The sequence below is a fragment of the Ranitomeya imitator genome, chromosome 7 (genome assembly GCF_032444005.1).
Source record: "Ranitomeya imitator isolate aRanImi1 chromosome 7, aRanImi1.pri, whole genome shotgun sequence".
In the NCBI taxonomy this organism is placed as follows: Eukaryota; Metazoa; Chordata; class Amphibia; order Anura; family Dendrobatidae; genus Ranitomeya; species Ranitomeya imitator.
The window spans coordinates 54,012,293-54,029,620 of NC_091288.1; the positions used below are offsets into that span (position 1 = coordinate 54,012,293).

The 17,328-nt window shown below is 41.1% G+C and overlaps 1 protein-coding gene across 2 annotated transcripts in view; it reads left to right on the forward strand.

The window, feature by feature from the left end:
* The window catches only part of ITGA4 (integrin subunit alpha 4), a 159,144-nt gene that overhangs the window by 110,021 nt on the left and 31,795 nt on the right, over window positions 1-17,328 (forward strand). For both annotated transcript variants that reach the window (XM_069733230.1, XM_069733231.1), the window contains exons 15-17: window positions 832-986; window positions 4,688-4,840; window positions 13,988-14,064. In XM_069733230.1, the coding sequence (XP_069589331.1) occupies window positions 832-986; window positions 4,688-4,840; window positions 13,988-14,064 (385 nt within the window). The remainder of the gene's footprint in view (window positions 1-831; window positions 987-4,687; window positions 4,841-13,987; window positions 14,065-17,328) is intronic.

Here is a 17,328-nt window from a genome sequence, read left to right on the forward strand (position 1 = left end):
CTGAATCTGAGCATGCACCACACCCCAGGGGCTATCTTACCAGAGGCTACCGGCGGCCATCTTTCCAGAGGCCTCCGCGTTGCAGCAACAGAGCTGCAGGGGATTATGGGCTTTGACAAAATGCCGGCAGAGCCCCCCACACAGCACAGAGAGACACTGCCGCCCCAGCACAGATCCCTGACACCACTGGCCCACAGAGCCCCGCCACCCCCATAAAGCGCAGCCACTCCACAGAGCACAACCACCCCACAGAGCACAGTCATGCCACAGAGCCCTGCCACTCCACAGAGCACAGCCACCCTAGAGCACAGCCACCCCACAGAGCACAGCCCCCCACAGAGCACAGCCCCCCACAGAGCACAGCCACAGCACAGAGCACTGCCACCACACAGAGCACAGCCCCCGCACAGAGCACTGCCACAACACAGAGCACAGCCACCCCACAGAGCACTTCCACCTCACAGAGCACTGTCGCAACACAGAGCTCCGCCACGGCACCAGCCTGGGATGGGATTTCCTGAAGGCCATCGCACCAGCCTTGACCACCTCCACCTCTCACCTCTCCATAGAGGATATTAGGAGGTGTAACCTCACACATCACTGTGCTGTCAGTCCAATTTGTGTGAAAGTTGGACCTGAGTTATTTTTTTCAGAGTGAATAATAAATTTAGTAGGCAGTGGGATGAAAATAAATGGCTTATAAGAGGAAAAATGAGAATTCTCTGATAAGATACAATACACAATTGTAATTTATTTACTTGTACTATGGATTTACACCATTTTTGTTGAAAATATAGTTTCCACTTAATCATACTTTTCTTTATTTTTCAGTATTGCACTATAATATCAGCTCTGATATTAAAAGAAAAAAAGGGACTCCAGCTAGATTTTACTTCTCTTCCAATGGAACAGCAGAGGTTTATTCAGGGAGAATTGATCTCGGACAGAAATCTGAAAGCTGTAGAACACACCAAGCGTTCATGAGGGTGAGTTGGTTATTAAATAGAGGGAAATACATCAAGTCGTAGGACACCATGGTCACGTTAGTATTCTGTGGCTGCTAGACAGGACCTCTGCAAATCATTTCCTACCTGCCAACAACCCGGCTCCTCTTTTTACTAGCCAACCTAGAACAACGTCATTACTGAGGTATGATGTTGGGGTTGTTAGCAGGTGCGAGGGGATTCCCAGAACCCCCATGCTGCAGCCACAAAATACTGATTTGGAGGCTGAGCCAGAGTAATGCTGGAGAAAAAAAATGGAGTCTCCCAAACCTGTTCTGCAAAAACTAAGGACGGGTTTCAAAAACCAAACTTGCAGTAATAAATGATCAACAATCAGCTAATCGTTTGCTGATACATCGTCATTTATAGCCTGTTTAGACAGACAGACCACATTTTCCTATGCAAACATAACAATCATTAATAGATCCTGTGAGCATAGGCTACCTATATTCTCGGCAGCACATGTCCTGTTTACACAAAGCATTCCCCGTTATGCTCTTACCTTGAAATCAAGAAGTGTAAATCCAGCTGAGATAGAGATCGTCCTTGACCCCTGTTCCATCAGAGCCACCCATGTAAATCGATAATGATTACACTTGCCATTCACAGCCATTGAACAACTGCTGGTTGGCTACATATAAACTGATCAGTGGTCGTTTAATGGCCTATTTAGACAGGTTGACCAGAATTCTATGTACGCAGAATGATCATTAATACAATCATTCTGTGCACATAGAATATTATCTTTAACTAGATGGTGGCCCAATTCTAACGCATCGGGTATTTTAGAATATGCATGTCCACGTAGTATATTGCCCAGTCACGTACTATATTGCCCAGTCATGTACTATATTGCCCAGCCATGTAGTATATTGCCCAGCCACGTAGTATATTGCCCAGCCACGTAGTATATTGCCCAGTCATGTACTATATTGCCCAGTCACATACTATATTGCCCAGCCACGTAGCATATTGCCCAACCACGTAGTATATTGCCCAGTCACATACTATATTGTCCAGCCACATAGTATATTGCCCAGCCACGTAGTATATTGCCCAGCCCCATAGTATATTGCACAGCCACGTAGTATATTGCCCAGTCACGTAATATATTGCCCAGTCACGTAGTATATTGCCCAGTCACATAGTATCTTGCACAGCCCATGTAGTATATTGCACAGTCCGCATAGTATATTGCACAGCCCACGTAGTATATTGCCCAGCGCACGTAGTATATTGCCCAATGCGCGTAGTATATTGCCCAGCCCGCGTAGTATATTGCACAGCCCACATAGTATATTGCCCAGCCCACATAGTATATTGCACAGCCCATGTAGTATATTGCCCAGCACGTGTAGTATATTGCCCAGCCCGCGTAGTACATTGCCCAGCCCGCATAGTATATTGCACAGCCCGCGTAGTATATTGCCCAGCCCACGTAGTATATTGCCCAGCCCGTGTAGTATATTGCACAGCCCACGTAATATATTGCCCAGCCCGCATAGTATATTGCCCAGCTCACATAGTACATTGCTCAGTCCACGTAGTATATTGCCCAGCCCACGTAGTATATAGCAATGTGGGCATCATATCCCTGTAAAAAAAAAGAATTAAAATAAAAAATAGTTATATACTCACCTCCCATTGGCCCCTGGATCCAGGAAACGTTTACCGATGCTCCTCCCACGCTCCAGTCTCAAGAGTACATTGCGGTCTCACGAGATAATGATGTAGCGGTCTCGCGAGACCGCTACGTCATCATCTCGCAAGATCGCAATGCATGGACCGGTCACCGGAGCATCGGGAGGAGCGGGAAAGGCTCTGGAAGGTGAGTATATGATGATTTTTTATTTTTTTATTATTTTTAACATTAAATCTTTTTACTATTGATGCTGCATAGGCAGCATCAATAGTAAAAAAGTTGGTCACACAGGGTTAATAGCAGCGTTAATGGAGTGCGTTACACCGCTGCATAACGCGGTCCATTAGCGCTGCCATTAACCCTGTGTGAGCGCTGAATGGAGGGGAGTACGGAGCGGGCACTGACTGGGGGGAGGAAGGAGCGGCCATGTTGCCACCAGACTGCGCCCGTCGCTGATTGGTCGTGGGCGTTTTGCCACGACCAATCAGCGACTTGGATTCCCTGACAGACAGAGGCCGTGACCAATGAATATCCATGACAGAAAGACAGACAGAAGGACAGACAGAAAGACGGAAGTGACCTTTAGACAATTATATAGTAGATGGCACGTCTATTATTTACCCAGAATGATGTGCTTCTGCAAATGCTGATTTTAATCGATCCATGCTCGTTCGTTGAGTGGTTGCCGGCATGTTTACACAAAGCGATGATCGGCAAATTAATGCTTGCTTCAAGTTATCTGTTCATCTAAATGTGCCTTTACAGAAACAGTTTAGGAAGAAGATCTCCCCCAGTAGTGGAGGGTCTCAAAAGTAGGATCCATACCTATAAGACGTATATGCCAAATCCCACGATGGGACTGCCAATGTAATACAACTCCGTTTGGCTCATAATAATATTAATATTTACTATACCATTCCAGTCCTTTTTTAAGCACTGAAAAGCCAGAGATCTGGAGCTGTACCAATGAAGACTGTGCGTGACCTACATTTTTTTTATTTTAGGTGCAAAAGTGTATGAAATTCAGTATATCCCACTGATTTTCTTGTTCATGATGTTATTTTAAAGAAATTGAGTCTCTTTTAAAGCCTGGAAATTTTGCATATAAATGTATATTTCTGACTTTCTCTTAGGTCCAAATTGAATACATTTTTATTAAAATAGTTTAAAAAAAAAATCTTTCTTTAACACCAAACGACCTATTCCTGGAGAAAATTGCCTAAATGCATTGTCATGTTTTCTAGTTCAATGCAATTTATAAATTATCATCTAATTATTCTTGCATTCAGAAAACTAAATATTCATGCAGCATATATTATGCTCACCTCTTGGTTTTGCCGCTGAAACTCAAGCAAAGTAAATTAAAAGTAGATGACTTTTATCACAATTTTAATTCCTTGTAATATATTCACATTTCATTAAATCTGAAAGAAGAATAATTAATAACCAATAAATTGTCTTCATGAAATATGAGAAGACATTGTGAATTATATTTCTTGCAGTTCTGGATGAAGATAAGTTGGTTGGGTCGTTACATTTTTTTTTTAACTAATATGACTTACAATAAGCTCTTATAAAAATTAGGAACCTGCTGCTCCAGATTAAAAGATCTGGAGACATTGCACGTATTGTCATATGGTGTCTCCATTGTGCACCCTAGAAAGTAAGTACGCTCCCCGAGGAGCATTGATGAATCTCACGTAGTCACGACATGTATTTGTCAATCTTATCATGGATGATAATTCATTGGGAGACTCTTTGATGTCACTGGTTAGGAGTTTTCGGCTTGACAAAATAATTTTCACGGTTTCAATCTTTTGTCTTGTAAGGCACTCAATTTTCAGTGATAAATGTAATAACTTTTTGGGGATTTATTTAAAGTTTTTAACATTTTTTTATTTTATCTATGTCGAAGTAAGATCTTAAGCAATACTTAAGAAACATTGGCAAAATTATGTAACTAATGTCTTTTGAACAATTCCAATAAGAATATTGGCCTACTTTGATTAATTTGGTATTTTTTTTTTGTTTGTCTTTATAGAAAGACGTAAGAGATATTTTGACTCCAATACATATGGAGTCTCACTATTATCTTGGAAAACATATTGTATACAAAAGAAATGTAAATGAATTCAGGCCCCTACAGCCAATTCTTCAGAAAAAAGATGGGGAAGAGAATATATTAAAAAATATGGTAAGAAAAAATACAGTTTTTTATACTTAGAATGTGTGTTATTTAAGCTAAAGCCACAATAAATTGTATGTCTTTAAAATTGAAAAGAAAATTTGTAGACGAGTCAGGGACTAGCAGTGCATGTTGCTTTTGAGAAACTTCACAGGGAGTGAATAAAAAACTGTCACTGTTCCAAATGAGTATAATGAAAACTAAGAATGAACATTCATTCTGGGTCAAGCATTGCCGGATTTATATTTCAGAAGGTTGTAGAGGAAAATTGTCTACAGCCTTAGACCCCCGCCTATCAAATAGGCCACAACTTCTTGGTCATCAGACACTCCACAGTCAGATTTCTAAAATATTTCTGCTATGGCAAGAAAAATCAGAATATTGTCGTGCAAGTCTCATAACATTCATCACCATTTAGAACTTTTCTTGTGTTCCTCAATGGTCTCTGGATGTCTACTTAACATAAAAATACGCAAACTGAAAAAATGAAATACATATTATGCTTGATCATATATAGTGCCAAACAACGTAAACACAGGGAGAACATACAAACTCCTTGCAGATGTGCTCTTGGTGGGATTCAAACCCTGGATCCCAGTGCAGCAAAGCAACAATGGTAACCACTGAGCCACGGTGCTGCCCATCATAGTCTACATTCATCAGCTACTGTCCTTCATGGCCACCTTTCAAGCACAGGTTTACTTTGCTAACGTGAAATCCAGTCCAAAGCTCAGAATTTGATTCGGAATATTATGAGTGTGATGAAGTAGTTGCATAAAAGATAAGTGGAAAAAAACATAATTTAGTAAACTCTCACCTTTTTGACCATCTGTCATCAGTGTTATATTTAGTAATAGTTATCCCACCTGATCTGATTCATAGAAGAGTTGCTATAGCACAAAGTTACCAGTAAAGTTAAAGTTGGCTGTAGTGAAAAAACACACCAGACGTGATGCATCAAGGTCTTGATGAGAGGACATGCTGGAGTCAGGTGGTCCTGATTAATTAAGAGGCATATGAGTGGCGGATTCCACCCCACTGTCCCACCCCATCTTAACCCATTTTACCAGGGCTAGGAGAAACTGATGTGAAAATGGCAAACATAGCAAAATTGAGGCCTAAATTTTGTGCTTTTTCAAAGCTTTTGGGCCAGAATTTTGGCGTGAAAGATTTAATCATTCATGCTCACCATTTGTACAAGAATGCATAGCAACACACAAGTTAGAGTGCCCGTACTGACCCATGTCCACTGCTAAACATGCCAAGAATTGCCACTAATAGTCACAGTGGCCAGGTGTGTGTTGCCTTGATAAAAGAAGCCATCAGTAAGCAATCTAGAAAGAGGCCGATAAGGGTAGTTTGATGATCTTGGCAATGCTTGGAATTCATGCAGCATGCAGCACCTACCATAACATTTTGTAGACCGAGTACATCCCTTCATAGCAGCAGTGACTTTTTTTAATGGAAGTGGCCTCTTTCTGCAGGATACTGCCACACTAAAAAAGTTATTTTGGAATGGTTTGAAAAAATGATAAAGAGATCATGGTGTTTACTTGACTATAGAGATGAACGAGTCTCACGAATATAATTTTGGGCAGATTCGCTTTGATCAACCTGCAGATTCATTTTGGTCCAAACCAAGTCTACTTAAGTGACATTCATTATGCTACAAGTTGTTTTCACGCCCTCAAGCAAAATAATTGAGGTCCAGGAAGGGGATAATTTATAAAATAAATAGACTCACCTCTCCTAGGACCCTCTTATATGTTCTGTCACCTTGACCCCCCACTCTTGATTCTCTGTTTGCTCTCTCCAGTCTTTGGATCACTCTTTGGTCCTCTCCTGATGTTAGATAATCCTCTTGTAGTTTTTAAACCTTCTCCCATCCCTCAGAAACATCCAGCTAAATGCTGTCTTTCTGTAATTTTGCTAGATTAGTGCAATTTGAATCGTTATGAATTAATTTGCTCCTTCTAATCAAGTCCCATACATGAAGATTCAAGCTTCCAATTTACAGAACTAAAAGGATCTGCCTCTAAATCATTGACACCAGATATCGCAGAACACCTTCAGTGGTTTTCTAGAGACTGAGTCTTAAGGGGCCAGATTTAGGCTTCATAGAGGAACTTATTGTTGTTGTGGTTTTAATGTTATGGCAGATCTGTTTTCTATAGCCTTAGTCCATATACTGCAAAACATAATCAAGTTGATTATATACATTTACATTCAACCCCTATATTATCAGTAAAAACTATTACTGTCATCAAAACAACTTCACCACATTATACATCTTTCCTCTCAAAATCTATGTAAATACTGTAATTTCTTATCGCTATTTTGATGGGGTTAAAGAAAAGAGAAAGAGATAGATGATCCTCCTGGGACACCAGAGAACTGGTAGAACCTTCTGAATGCTTTTGAACTGAGAGAAACATATGGAGAGGGAGTCATAGCTTGTTCCTGGCACTTGCTTCATTGGGTGGTAAGGGATAATATCAAGTCTTGTGCAGCTGTTGCAATGCTCTACGTGTGGCTTCTAAATGTCATGAACATATCCCTCCCAGCAGCTTGTGTCTATTACACAGCATACAAAACGTTTTTGCAATGTTATTTTTTGTTCCTATAATGTCTGCGCAAAGGCAGAATGCATATTATTACTGGGTAAAATGGAACGTTATAGAGTACTGATGTGCCAATTTATTAATGTATCCAAGTGTTCCTTACACATTAGTATTCTTGATCAGTAGGGTTGAGCGAAACGGATCGTTCATTTTCAAAGTCGCCGACTTTTGGCAAAGTCGGGTTTCATGAAACCCGACCCAATCCCTGTGTGGGATCGGCCATGCGGTACGCGACTTTCGCGCCAAAGTCGCGTTTCATATGATGCGCTTGGAGCCATTTTTTCAGCCAATGAAGGAGCGTGGGCAGAGTGATGACATAGGTCTTAGGGGCGTGGACGCCTATCGTCATCTTGTCGCTTGTGCGCTGTAGAGATTTGCAATGTGTAACACCAGCTTTTCTGTTCAGGGACGGAGGGGAGAGAGAGAGAGAGAGAGAGAGAGAGAAAAAATAAAAAAAATAAAAATAAATAAAACAAAAATAAAAAAAATAAAAAAATTCCCATTGACTTTGCATTGGGTTTCGTGTTTCGGTCGATCCCTGACTTTTCGCCATAATCGGCCGATTTCACTCGACTCGACTTTAGAGATAGTCGGGTTTCCCGAAACCCGACTCGACCCTAAAAAAGTAAAAGTCGCTCAACCCTATTGATCAGTATTTCATCAGTATTTGTATGCCAAAACTAAGGGTGTCTCCAAAACACAACAGGTGTCAATTAGTGATGAGCGAACGTGCTCGGGTAAGGTTTTCTCCTCGAATGCTCAGGTATTAACCAAGAATCTTCAGCGTCCTCGAAAAATATGCCTGTGTTCCCGCACCTGCATGTGTCACGGCTTTTCGACAGCTGCAACACATGCAGGGATTGCCTAAGGAACAGGAAATCCCTACATGTCTTGCGGCAGTCGAACAGCTGGGAGACATGCAGCCACAAACTTTCGGGCACGCCAAAGACACTCGGTTCGCACCTGAGCATGCTCGGATCATACCTTACTCGAGTATGTTCGCTCATTGCTAATATTTATTAATACAAATACAAATCCCCATCTTTTTCATGGAATCTCAGGCTTCTGTGTAATTTCCAGGCAATGCACAACTAGGACTATTTTATCACATAACATATTTTTGGAATTGTTAAGTAGACATTTCTTTAAACCGTGTGGTACTGTAATTTGTTTTTTCATGTACAAACTAATTCTATATTTGAGATGTATGAGAAGTTTAAGAAATGTAAGTTTAATTTTAATATTTTATTATAGATAGTATAAAAGTTTACCTTTCCGATGATTTCCATATCTGACAACAATTGTCTCATTTTCAAAGTCTTTAATAGGTTGTTACTAATAGAGTCAATGTCTTTATAATATGGTGTAAAATAAGAACACTACCACCAATAGGAGACCTCAGTATTTGTCAAAATATGTCAAGAAATCTGTAAGCTTTTTATGAAGTGGCGTACATGATGGATGGCAGATGGCACTTTTGCTGTTGCTTAATTAATAACATTTGACTTGCATGAAAGTCATCATGTATCTTTTAATTTGCTGTCTATACAAGAGGAAACGTAGAGTGCTCATTGACAAAACTGCTCCAAAATAATTTCATTTACTAATATACTTTCATTATATTGTGTATGATTTTAGCTGCACATTTTACAAGGATTATATACAAGTAGTAGCGCGTGCGTCCTGATTTATAAACACCTGGCTTTACTTATACGAGTTTCCGCTTTGTAGCATCCTGAAACCAGATGGTTCAGTATCACTGGTGACAGATTCAATTTAGCTCTTCCAGGAAACTGTGACTTGCCAATCCCAATGTGTTGAGTGCTCGGTGGATGTTAACGGCTACCGTTTGTACAAGTCATAATACTATTCCAAATTTACACTTTATTTATTCATTGGTTGTGGTGTTTCATATATCTCTCTGCTCTCTTTATAAAGGGAAGCTATCATCATTAAATTACCTATTGTGAAAATTGTTTTTTTTTACATTTTTATAAAAATGTTACCTATGCGTTCTTCATATCACTATCTTTATTAAAAGAATTTAATCTTGCAATTTTCACACTGGCCACTGGTGCTTTATAGACTTTTAACTTCCTTTCCTCTTAGGGTACCGTCACACAGTGAAATTTTGATCGCTACGACGGCACGATTCGTGACGTTCGAGCGATATATCCGTGACGTTCGAGCGATATCGCAATGTCTGACACGCTCCTGCGATCAGGAACCCCGCTGAGAATCGTACGTCGTAGCAGATCGTTTGAAACTTTCTTTAGTCGTCTAGTGTCCCGCTGTGGCGGCATGATCGCATGGTGTAACATATATCGTAGACGATGTGCGCATAGTAACCAACGGCTTCTACATCACACATACGTCATGAAATTATCGCTCCAGCGTCGTACATTGCAAAGTGTGACAGCAGTCTACGACGCTGGAGCGATATTGTTACGACGCTGGAGCGTCACGGATCGTACCGTTGTAGCGATCAAAATTTCACTGTGTGACAGTACCCTTAGGAAGACTTTACAAGAGTTTTCTTATCAGCAAAGATTACAGTGATAGATAACATCTCTATACAAAGCTGATATCACAAAATACAATAATGACAATAGGCGATATCACAGCTGACCCTGTCCCCCTTCCCTTCATAGTGACCTTTGCACAGGCTCATTAGATGCTCCAATACAAAGGAGAGGATTGGGTTTGACATTGTGACTGATGTCCATGTGTTGTTTCCTGAAACTAAATGAAATATGAGTCTAACATAGCCTCAGTGGCCAGTTGGGAAATTGTAAGGGTTCTATTTTCTTTTAATATAGATTGTACTTTGTAAAATGAAATAAATAAAATTATATATTAACACAATACCTGATTTTTTAGTCACCTGTCAAAAATTATCTTGAACTTTTCAGATACATTGAAGATGGATGGTGGAGGTTTAGGGTAGCATAGGTTTAATTTTGGTCCACTACATAATAACAATAACATAATCAATATTGCAAAAACCTTCTTATATAAAAGTTGATGGGTTCAAAGGGAAACTGTGGAGACACGAGGGTCAGTGGGTGCTCTTGTCCACCGGCCTGGCTATAGAAAGACCGCATGGACCAGGGCTCTAACCACTGAACACCAGTACTCCTTTTCTGCGGACATAGTAATACTCAGACAACACAGGGTAAGGGTAAAACAGTGTGGCAGTACTTTATTGAACCACCAACAGACAATAACATATAGTGCAGTCCCAATAAGTACATAAGATGGTGAAAATTACAGAGTCTCACTCTTCCGCTTGTTTGCCAGGATTAGAGCAGTTGCAGCTTTGGGGCTTCCAAGGCCAACTACCCCATCCAGTGGCACCCTGCTTTGGGCTGACAGCCACAGTGAGGGGATCATGGCAAGCTCAGGAAGCTGACAGTCCATTGAGGCAAGTATCTAGGTGACCTGATTGTCCCAACCTGGCTTCTACAAATATGTTCAGCGGTGGTCAGTGGAGCAGGTCTATATTCCTCCAGGCCATCATCTATGGGATAGGGGGAATATGGGATCAGATCAACTCTCATTGTTAGAGTATTTAATTAATCTTTATAGTTTGTCCTTCAATGTTTGCAGGTCAACAAGCTGCATAGCCTGATACAATGAGTAATCAACATATTAGCAAGCATCGATTGTTCAATGACCCTGCATCCTCCTCCTACAAGGATAGCAGCACAATAAGCTAGAATAAATACCAATTTAAGAGTCAAAGTTCAGGCTCATATGAACACTAGCTGAGGTATCCTGACCTGCTGAATAACATGTCTGGCATATGTCTTAAATGTATGTATTATTTAAATGTATTATTTATTTATTTAGCACTACTAATTCCACAGCGCTTTACAGACATTATTGGCACTGTCCCCTGATGGGGCTCACAATCTAAGTTCCCTATTAGTATGTATTTGGAATGTGGGAGGAAATCGGAGTACCCGGAGGAAACCCACGCAAACACGGATGCAGATGTTGTCCTTGGTGGGATTTGAACCCAGGACCCCAGCGCTGCACGGCTGCAGTGCTAACCACTAAGCCACCATGCCTTATTGTCAAGGCTGCTGTCAGTCAGTGCTGGGGGGCGCGGTAACAGTTGCCACTCTCTATGCACAAAGTGGTGACTGAAACCGTGACGGCACCACCATCTTTTCAGTTAGCCATTAAAAGGTATCAACCACTGAGGACTCTCAATTCAAATTATTTTTCAACATATCCCAGTGATTTTGAGAATGCTTTTGATTTTGAGAATATTTTTTCGTGACACATTATACTTTATGTTAATGGTAAATTAAAGTCGATATGTTATGCATTTATTTTTAAGATATCAGAAATTTGACAAAAATGATCAGCTTCGAGTGATTATCTCTTTAATCCAGATAGTCTAAACTCAAAAAATAATTAATTAATACATTTCCCTCATGTGTGCTTTACATCAGGACATCTGTAAAATGTTGTTTTATCTTGTTAGGATGTTGGAAAATGTAAAATGTTGCAGCAATTTTTTCATTTTTTTCAAGGAAATTTGAAAAAATTATTTTTTAGGGATCTATTTAGTTCTTAAGTACGGTAACTTTGGGGAACCTAAATATTGAAAACCCCCCGAAAATGATACCATTTTAAAAACTGCACCCTTCAACATATTTGAAACTGTTTTCAGGTAGTTTATTAACCCTTCAGGTGCTTTTCAGAAATTAATTCAAAGTGGCACGCCAGGAGTGAAATATTTTATTTTTATCAGTAAAATGTTGCTAATTTCTGAACCGATCACTATAGCTGGCAGACTCAAAGGCCATTACTTGCCCATGAATTTTCATGGCAAACAACAGGACCACCCAATCATGACTTCAGGGTGCCGATGGGGTTAAAGAGGAAGGCTCCACACTCTATTAACCATCTAGATGCAGTGATTAGGGTTGAGCGAAACGGGTCGGCCATTTTCAGAAGTCGCCGACTTTTGGCAAAGTCGGCTTTCATGAAACCCGACCCGACCCCTGTGTGGGGTCGGCCATGAGGTCGGCGATCTTCTGAATCTGGTATCGGAATTCCAATCCCGAGTTCCGATATGTTTGCAATATCGGAAATCGGTATCGGAATCCATATTTAAGTGTAAAATAAAGAATTAAAATAAAAAATATTGCTATACTTACCCTCTGACGCGCCCTGGTACTAACCGGCAGCCTTCCTTCCTTAGAATCAGCACGTGAAGGGCCTTAGATGACGTCGCGGCTTGTGATTGGTCGCGCGACCTCCCATGTGACCGCTCGCGCGACCAATCACGTCACCGAAGGTCCTTCAAGCGCTGATTCTTAGGAAGGAAGGCTGCCGGAAAGAAGCAGGGCGCGTCCGAGGGTGAGTATATACCTAATAGGAATATACTCACCCTCGGACGCGCCCTGCTTCTTTCCGGCAGCCTTCCTTCCTAAGAATCAGTGCTTGAAGGACCTTCGGTGACGTCGCGGCTTGTGATTTGTCGCGCGAGCGGTCACATGGGCGGTCGCACGACCAATCACAAGCCGCGACGTCATTTAAGGCCCTTCACGCGCTGATTCTAAGGAAGGAAGGCTGCCGGTTAGTACCAGGGCACGTCCGAGGGTGAGTATAGCAATATTTTTTATTTTAATTCTTTATTTTACACTTAAATATGGATCCCAGGGCCTGAAGGAGAGTTTCCTCTCCTTCAGACCCTGGGAACCATTGGAAACCCAATGCACTGCATTGGGTTTCGTGTTTTGGCCAACCCCGACCCCGACTTTTTTATAGGATTGGCCGATTTCACTCGACCCGACTTTTGAAAAAGTCGGGTTTCGTGAAACCCGACCCGATCCTATAAAAGTAAAAGTCGCTCAACCCTAGCAGTGATCATTATTGATAGCAAAATCTAAGGGGTTATATGGCTATGAGCTGGTTCAGCACCAGTGGTGGTTGATGCAGCAGGGTGTCAGCTATAGTGTCCAGCTGCTTCATTTTCATCTGTCGGTGGATGCCATTCACTTATATCTCAGGTCAGTAAAAAGACATATTGGTGGCCACTATCAGGTTAAGGCTGCCCTACATACTAGATAGCTGTTGTCCTAATTACTGTTGGCCAACAGGTATCTATGCCGACTACCACATACATAGCAATGCCCGGCTCACCGAGCACATGTGTGGTCTTGTTGAGGGAGAGCCTCCTCTCCCGGAGACCATACAAATCAATTGTCGGAATTCCAAGAGAGCCATAAACATAAAATTATCAGCCAATCGCACCAATATCAGTAGGTTTAGCCAACTTTATGTTAATGTGTATAGAAGTCTTAATTGTATGTTTTAACCTCAAGATAAAGTGAAGTCAGAGGTGTCTGACAGATGCTTAGCCTTCCATTTCCAAAAAAGATTTGTTCAGTTGTAGAATTGACATGACCTTCTACAATGTCTGTAGTTGTCAGATATACTGTATACAGCATCACAACAAGTGAAACCTAGAGTTTATTTTGATCAATAAATAAGTGCTGTATGTATCTTTTGTCAGGTTTCTTTTGCAAGATACTGTGCTTTGGCAAACTGCTCTGCTGATTTACAGATCAAAGGAAAATTTTCCTTTCCAGGGTGAGTAGATCCGCTATTATCCTTTTGGGGGTGGTTTCTATTGACAAATTTACTATATTGGCCTGTACAATTTTTGCAGGTCTGTAAAAGCAAATCATATTTGTCATTTTTGCTATTTAAAGAAAAAAGTTAATAATGAATTGTTTCATTTATAAAATAAATGGGTTAGAATGTTTCTGCCAATAGCTGTGGGAAAGGGAGAGATCTGTTTTTGCCAAATTCAATTTGCAAAGTGTAATTATGGTCATGGCAAAGAGATGTAGGAGACTCTGCGAGAAGTGGCCTGGTTATATTCTAGCTAAGACAAGGACATAGAAAACACTTATTTAACAATATATCCAAGAAAATGTATGTTTCAAAGTATGGAAAACCACATCATGCACGCAACGTATGTTATTCTACATCATGCACAAAAAGTATGTTCTTCTACATCATGCACGCTCGGCTAAGAGCACATTGGCTTATGATAGAGAGGAGGAAATAAGCGACTGCCAGATATATCTGAGACCAATGTATCATCCCCCTCCTTATATGCTCCCTATTTTACCTTGATCCCTCACCCTAATCTATTACATCACATCATTATTTAAGAGCACAATATGGAAATATGCAGCTGTCTACCATACCCCGGTAAAGGTAGGTGCCCCAACTGGGATGCAGTGCAATTTTAACAAATGCAAATACTAAAAAACAGGTTGTGGGCAAAGCTGCAACTACCTACGACCTATGTGAGACCTTGTAGTAGACAATGTCGTTACAGATATGGAGGGATAGGATGTTTGGGACAGTTTTGGGAGCATTAATGGGGTACCAATGGGAAGAGGGTCAGCTAGGTCATGGGAGGGATAAGCTGTAAAGAGCACACTACCAGCACTACCACCTATAGGAGGTAGAGTTTTTAGAAATGGAGCTTATAGAAAACATGAATTTAAAAGTCACTGATCTGCTCTCAATTAGTGTAGAATTATGGATTTTGTGAACCATGTAATCAGGGGCACTTCAAACAGTGGCTGTGCTGCTGTATAATATAATATTAGACTGTGTGGTTCGGTCCATGTATGTTATGAACTGGTGGCCTAGGAGCAGCATGACACGTACTCTGGAGAAGGTGGTACCTGTACTGACCGCAGACCCTGAACTTAGCACTGCAACTAGAAGTAGCCGTGGGATGTACCTAACACTCCCTAGACACCTCGACACAGCCTAAGGACTAACTTCCCCTAAAGATAGAAACGGGAAAACTATCTTGCCTCATAGAAAATTCCCAAAGGATAGACAGCCCCCCACAAATATTGACTGTGAGAGAAGAGGGAAATGACATGCGCAGACAGAAATCAGGATTTAGCAAAGGAGGCCATTCTAGCTAAAAAGAAAGAATAGGACAGAGTACTATGCGGTCAGTATTAAAACACTAGAAAATATCCACCACAGAAAATACAAAACTCCACATCTGACTAAAGACATGGAGGGTATATCTGCATCTCCAAAGATACAGCTTGGCTGCAAAAAATCCTAACACAGACAAAGCTGGACAAGACAAAACATGAAAATGCACAGAACTATAAGGCCCACAGCATGTGGACAGCAAACCAAAGCCAGAACTTATCTTTGTTGAAATGAACAGCAAAACAGGAGAGACCAGGTAGGGATGTGAATCCTCCAAAAACAATGGACAACTGGCACTGACTAAAGAATCAAGCAAGACTAAATAGCCCAGTCCAAATTGCAACAAGTGGACACACCTGATAAATGCTGCGATCCAAAGACAGCAGCACTACCACTCATAACCACCGGAGGGAGCCCAAGAGCAGAATTCACAACACATGTATATGTATGATGAGTCAAGAGTCAGATATGGTTAATCAGGTCTGGTGAGGCCACATACCATAACTTATTTAGTATAACGTGGGCTATGCACAGTTTAGGGAACTACAGCTGCTCCTTTCTCCCTTACCTTTGCAATGTGGCCCATGCCCTTCTCCAAAAAAAGGCAATGACTTTGCCAATAAGATATTCCTTAAGATAAATGTGTGGATATACACTGACAGACCCAGTCAATCATGGCAGTCAATCATGGCCAAAGTGCTGGGGATCCATCAGTGGTCTCATGTATATAGTGCTTGCCCAATTACCCCATGGCTGATTGGGTTTCAACTTGTTTGGTCCTTTGTTCCTCTATACATTATACTGTATGGAAGATTATGTGGGGCTATTATTCTGTAAAGGGGACTATGTGGCGACCATTATACTGTATGAAAGTCAATGCAGGACCCATTATACTGTATGGAGGACTATGTAGGGGCCATTGTACTATATGGAAAGCAATGCTGGGCCCATTATAATGTATGACAGGCAATAGGGGCCCATTATTCTGTATGGAGAAATATGTGGGGCTATTATACTGTATGTAAGGCAATGCAGGGCCCATTATACTGTATGATGTCTATGTGGGGCCGTTATACTGTATGAAGGATTATGTGGGCCCATTATTCTGCATGGAGGACTATGTGGGGCCATTATACTGTATGGAGGACCGTGTGGGGTCCATTATACTATATGGAGGAATGTGTGGGGATCAAAGTTGGGGAATCATACTGCCTAACTGTCCTAAATGTTTGGCCCATGCTGCACCTAGCAAACCACCATCACAACTGAACATGAACTCTCTGCACATTTTATTGGCTGATACTGAACTGCTTCTAACCAGGAAGTGCCCTCCCACTGGGCTAATGCTAACCATAATCATTTCCTATCTACATGTTGATCAAAGTTGGATCAGAGTGTGATCCGATTTTATCAGATGTGGAGGAGAAAAAAATGTGTCTATCTTCTCTATTTTGTCAGTTTGTGAAAATTGGATCACATTCGGATGTTATCTGAGTTCAGTCCGATTTTGTCCGCTGACCCATCGACAAGTATGGCCTAGATTACTATTATCCAATAATTACTGTAGTTAAGAAAAAAATTGCAGCATGTGCGAGTTGCATCACATTATAATTGGATGCAACTTGTGCCCGGTCCAAAGAAAAAAAATTGGACATATGCACAGACCCATAGAATAATATGGAAATGTGTGCTATCTGACAAAACAATGAAGAACCTATCCGATTTTTATGGTCATGTGCACAAGCCCATTAGCTAAGCGATATTTCTTTGTGCCTGGAAGAAGATAGACTGGTAAGTGGTCACATCTTCCTTTGGCACTTTTACATTATGTGTCACTTTTACTAGGTGTACAAATAATCAGCCTACATTTCTGCATAA